The sequence below is a fragment of the Camellia sinensis genome, chromosome 3, assembly GCF_055761805.1.
Source record: "Camellia sinensis isolate YWXY chromosome 3, ASM5576180v1, whole genome shotgun sequence".
NCBI lineage: Eukaryota > Viridiplantae > Streptophyta > Magnoliopsida > Ericales > Theaceae > Camellia > Camellia sinensis.
Window position 1 is genome coordinate 78,723,635 of NC_138963.1, and position 6,000 is coordinate 78,729,634.

Here is a 6,000-nt window from a genome sequence, read left to right on the forward strand (position 1 = left end):
GCTTAACATTATCTTGTAAATTGCTACAAATTTCAACAAGTGTTAAGCATCTTCTCTGGTTTAACCAACCTGTAGATTGCTACAAGTGTGCAGACTATAACCTCGGCTTCACTTCGACTTGTAAATTGCTACAAATTTCAACAAGTGAAGAGAAACAGTAATCTCGGCTTAACTCCAACTTGTAAATTGCTACAAATTTCAACAAGTGAAGATAAGGAATCAGCTTAACTCCAACTTGTAAATTGCTACAAATTTTAACAAGTGAAGATAAGGAATTAGCTTAATTCCAACTTGTAAATTGCTACAAATTTCAACAAGTGAATTAAGGAATCAGCTTGACTCCAACTTGTAAATTGCTACAAATTTCAACAAGTGAAGACAAGGAATCAGCTTGACTCCAACTTGTAAATTGCTACAAATTTCAACAAGTGGAGACAAGGAATCATCTCGGCTTAATTTCAATTAAGCATCATCTCGGCTTAACTTCGGTTAAGCATCGTCTCGGTTTAACTTCGGTTAAGTATCATATTGGTTTAACCAACTTGTAAATTGCTACAAATTTCAACAAGTGTTAAACGCATTCTTCTTCTCTCTGCCCTCCCAGTGTGAACTTAAAATCCACTTGGGTTCTCATCATACATGTAGCTTCGACCTTGTCGCCGAGGTTTAATTCAAGCCGAGGTTGTCGGCCTTGGTTTCTCTATTGATCTTACTTGGTTCCAACCTGAGTTTGATTTTCGGCCTCGCATCGGCGAGCCATTTCTCTTTTCTTGTTCCGATGCCTTTGTTCCCGGCATGTTCTCCTCGGCCCTAGCATACTTCTCAATTCTGGCCAACTTTAGTCTGATCTTGTGTGTTTCCTTTTTATCTTCTGGGATCTGAGATTTGCTCATTATGCTCTTCTCTTCTCGGACTCAGGTGCCGAGATCTTATCTTCTAGAATCTTGGATTTGCTCACTTAGGTTGAACTCTCGTCTTCTCGGGCCTACTTGTCTAGGCTGAGATCATGTCTTCTCGGATCCGGGATCTGGAATCCGGGATCTGTTCACTCAGGATGAGTTCTTCTATACTTGAATGTTATCTCCTTGGGAGCGCTCATGCCCCCATGTCTTTGCATCCCTTCTGGAAGGGTCTTCGTTCTTCCGCAGGTATCTATCCTTCCATACCTGGAGGTCATCTTCGTTGCTTTAATCTGTTGTCTTTGGTGCGTCACCTACCTGGCCGGCTTCTTTCACTCCGTGACTCTAGTCACGAGTTTTCTGTGTTGCTATTGTCTCCTTCAACGTCGAGGTTGATAGATCTCCTATTCCCAGCAAGAGCGTTGTCTCTAGTCTGATCCTTCTGTCCGTCATTGGCCATCTATTCTTCTTTCTTTCCCACAGACGGCGCCAAATTGCGTGGGTGATTTTCCGACCACACTGCCCGCTTAGTAATCAGCTGGAGAGCACTGGCAGAATAGATGGCACCTGACTGACCTGCAACAGAAATATAAGAATCCGCGGTGGTTTCGACCACCCGGGGGCACTCCGACGATCAAGTCAGTATATCTCTCAAAGATAAATCAAGTACTAAACTCACAAGCTTGAGTATCAAAAAACATACCTTAGACCCATGGGGATGCCTCTCTTTTATAGCCAATACAATCCTAGCCCCAATAGGAGCCTGGCCCTAATGGACTTAGGATTACTGCTAATCTGGGACTCCCAGTGGGATTAGGATAAACTCTCTAAGAGTCTTATCTTTACCCAAACTGAAGTCTTCTTCCAATCTAGGACTTTTGTCCATGTCCAAGTTGAGTTCCCTCTTCATTCTAGGACTCTTGTCCCTTATCCGCTTATCTCGGATTCTGATATCTTCGGAGGCAACCTCGGCCTAGCCGAGATCACCTCGGCGTCACGACCAGGACACGTGGCACCTCGGCTGACACATCGGCGTCACCTTGCCACGTGTTGGTACTCAGAAAATATATCCCCACATAATTTTATTAGACTATTAGTCTAATCCCAAGCTCATGTCCACCAAACAAACATGACCTAAGTTTGTAAGTTGCGCAACTTGCTCAACTTGTTGCTTCAGAGCCGTGTCAGTTCGGTTTATACATGTATGTGTTTGGTTCATCCTCATTGGTTGAGAGGGTTGGCAGCCTTGCCTCTATAACGAAGGCAAGAGCTCTTCAATTTTAAAATACACCAAGCAATAACTCTCTCTCTCTCTCTCTCTCTCTCAAAAAAAATAAATAAATAAATTTCTCTCTTTATATTTTCTGATCTTTGCAGTTTTTCTCTCCCCTAAATTTGTGATCCCACCATAATTCACAGGCATACACTTTGCACCCAACATATTACATATATAGATGGTGGACTTAGATGGAAAAGCTTTGGCCACTGAGGACAATTGGACTAACCATACCTTCCATATACTTGGACTACTACGTATATGGAGGCCATGTTTGTTTGGGTGGACATGAGTTTGGGATTGGACTAATAGTCTAATAAAATTATTAATCCGATGTTTGGTTAAACAATTAAAGTACGGACTAATTATTTTAAATTTGACTATTAGTTAAGATAGGATACATAATCTAACAGATTCGTAATCCTAGGACTATTAGTCATGAGAATACTAATCCAGTCCGCCCAAACAAACATGGCCGGAAGGTATAGTTGGTCCAAGTGACTCCAAGATGACAAAGATTATGGCCTCAACATTTACAGGCCAAAAACTGATGCCACTACAAGAAAAAGCACAAATGGCGACTAAAATTCAGAATTTCGTCGCTGAAAGTTGACCAAATGGCGACTAAACTGGATGTAGTCGCCAAAAATGAAGCCTTTTGCCGACTAAAATGAATTAGTCGCCGAATACCAGGGTTTTAGCGACTAAACTGTTTGTTGGTCGCCGAATGTAGTAGTTTTACCGACTAAAGGTTGTTTGGTAGCCAAAAGCGACGGTTTTTGGCGACTAAAATAATTTAGTAGCCAAAAGTGATGGTTTTGGTGACTAAAAACCATTTTAGTCGCCAATTATAGGTCTTTTGCCGACTAAAAAAAGATTAGTCGCTGAAAATGAAGGTTTTTGGCTACAAAAAAAAAATTAGTAGCTAAAAACAGTGAATTGGCGACTAAATTTCAATTTAGTAGCCAAAACGGGACGTTTTTGGCGACTAAAAACAGATTTAGTCGCCAAAAGTGCTATTTTTAATTTAAACATATTTTTTTAGCGACAACAAATTAATTAGTAGCCCAAAAATCATAGAATTGACTAAATAATTGATTTAGTCGCCAAAAGTGGCCTACATTTTTTTTAATAAATAATTTATTTTTTACATAAATTATATTCAATAAAAATAATTATATTTACATATATGGCTTTGTATGAATACCGGTCAAAATAGTATATAAATAATATATATTGCATATATAGTCATGTGATGTTCAAGTGGCATAGTGGAGGGAGTATGTTGGTAAAGGTGTTGGCAGTTGAATGGTTCGTTTTTCAAATCTCAGAAAAATCAAAGAATTTGTTTTTTTTTTTTTTTACGGAAGAACCTTTGGCGACTAAACTTTTAGTCGCCAAAAGTGTTATTTTGGGCGACAAAATAGTTTAGTCGGCGATTAATGGACTATTGGCGACTAAAATATTAGTCGCTAAATGTGTGCTTTTAAAAAGTGTAATGCACCAATGGTGACTAAACAATTGGTCGCTAAAGAGCTCTTTTTTGCCGACTAAAAAAAGTTTAGTCGCCGATACCTCTCGCGACCACGTATGCGCGACAAAATGGGCGACTAAAAAAATTAGTCGCTGAAAGTAAAAACTCGACTTTCGGCGACTAAAAGCGGACTTTTGGCGACTAAAAATTTAGTCGCCAAAAATGGTTTTTCTTGTAGTGTGCTTGCATGAAATGGCTTGATGAGCAACCAAATGGGTCAGTCATCTATGTCTCTTTTGGGAGTTCGGCCAAACTCGGAGTCGACCAAATGGAAGAACTAGCATGCGGTTTGAGAGGAAGCAATTGCCACTTCTTGTGGGTGGTCAGAGCAACAGAAGAGTTCAAGCTTCCAAAACATTTTGTGGAGGACACAAACGAGAAGTGTTTTGTGGTGTCATGGTGTCCTCAATTGGAAGTTCTAGCACACGAGGCGACGCATTGTGCGTGGAATTCGACTTTGGTAGTCCCAATGGTGGCAATCCCACAACGGACAGACCAAAGCACAAATGCAAAATATGTCATTGATGTGTTGGGATGGGAGTCCGGGGTTCAACGCGAAGAGAGCGGGATAGTGAGGAGAGAAGCGGTAGGGGGTTGCATAAGGGAAGTGATGGAAGGGGAGAGAGGGAGAGAGATTAGGAGCAATGCAATGAAATGGAGGGAATTGGCAAGGGAGGCAGTTGATGAAGGTGGTAGCTCAGATAGGAGTGTTGATGAGTTTGTTTCTAAATTAGGCCACTCCTAATTAAGCATGCTTGTGAATCAGTTACCTGTATACAAATTAGGATATGGTTTTTTCCTCTCTACAATAAACTAGAACATGCTGGTCGATTTGGGTCCATCATAGGGCTCACTTTTATGATAGAAAAATGATTTGCTTATATTCTAAGATTATGTACGTAAATTATTTATGAAAGAAAAAAAAATGATTTATTCGTTAAGCCTAGTACATGATTTATCGTTAAGCAAATGAACAACACGTATGATTTTAAAAATGAGTTAATTACATTTTTAATTCTCAAATTATGAGCCTTTGTGTCATTTTAGTTCTTAATTTTAAATTGTATGTCAATTTAATTTCCAATGCATAAAAGTGTTTCGATTTGGTCTCCAATATTTGAAGGGCAAAATTCGCTTTATCCCCTTATAATTTCGCTTACCCCCTATGGTTCAAATATAGACAGAAACCTTCCTTATGATTTGAATTAAAGTACTATGATTAGTTTTTTCTGTGAAATATAATGGAAGATGTGTCACACACTCTCAATTAAATCTTAATCCTCCTATTCATCCTATTTTCCAAATTAAATCTTAATCCTAACCAAACCCTAACCCTAACCCTAAGTGTCATCTTTTATTAAAAAATAATAATAATTTAATTTACAATGTTATTAAATGAGAGATTGGGTAAAAAATTAAATAGTAGATTAAGGTAATTTTATGATAATAAATTAGAGTAATTAGGTTAATTTATGTTTAATTTAATATATGTATATATATGTAAATGTTTAATTTAAAATATTATTGAATAATAAATTGGCTTAAAATTATGGTAATAAATTAAGATATTTAGGTTAATTTATAATTGAAGTTGTTAAATATATATTTATATGTTTAATTTAAAATGTTATTAAATAAGGTAATTTTTATAATTAATTAGGTGTGTTTTGCTTAATTTATAATTTAATTTGTTAAATATATACATTCATATGTTTAATTAAAAATGTTATTAAATAAGGTAATTTTACGGTAATAAATTAGGGTATTTATTTTAATTTATGATTTAATTAATTATATATGTGTGTGCTTACTTTAAAATTTTATTAAATAATAAATTAGATTAAAAATTAAAAATTAGATTAAGATAAATTTAAGGTAATAAATTAAGGTGTTTGGGTTAATCTTATGGTTTAATTTATGGTAATTTTGTATTTAATTTAAATGTTGTTAAATAAGAAATTGGGTTTAAAAAAAATTAGATCAAGGTAATTTTATGATAATAAATTAGGATGTTTAGTTTATTATGATTTTATTTGTTAAATACGTTATTAAGATAGAAAATTATGCATATTAAAGGGGAGAGAGAGAGAGAGAGAGAGAGAGAGTTATAGGGGTATTTAGGTAATTTTGTCTTTATTTATACCGAGTTAACTTTGCACTTCAATCCGAAATCATAATCAGTGTGTTTGGTTTGAGTTTTCTGGATTAAGTTTTTTGATAACTGAGTTTTTTGATTTTCGTATTTTTTGGTTTTTAGTGAATATTTTTTAAATTCTAAACATTTTTTTTAC

The 6,000-nt window shown here is 36.1% G+C and overlaps 1 protein-coding gene across 1 annotated transcript in view; it reads left to right on the forward strand.

Annotated features, from left to right (window-relative positions):
• LOC114296013 (mogroside I-E synthase) overlaps nucleotides 1–4,454 on the forward strand; it is a 48,873-nt gene extending 44,419 nt beyond the window's left edge. Inside the window, 2 exon segments of the mRNA XM_082918169.1 lie at nucleotides 2,675–2,725; nucleotides 3,889–4,454. Of these exon segments, the coding sequence (XP_082774295.1) occupies nucleotides 2,675–2,725; nucleotides 3,889–4,454 (617 nt within the window).
• The last annotated feature ends 1,546 nt before the right edge of the window (nucleotides 4,455–6,000 follow it).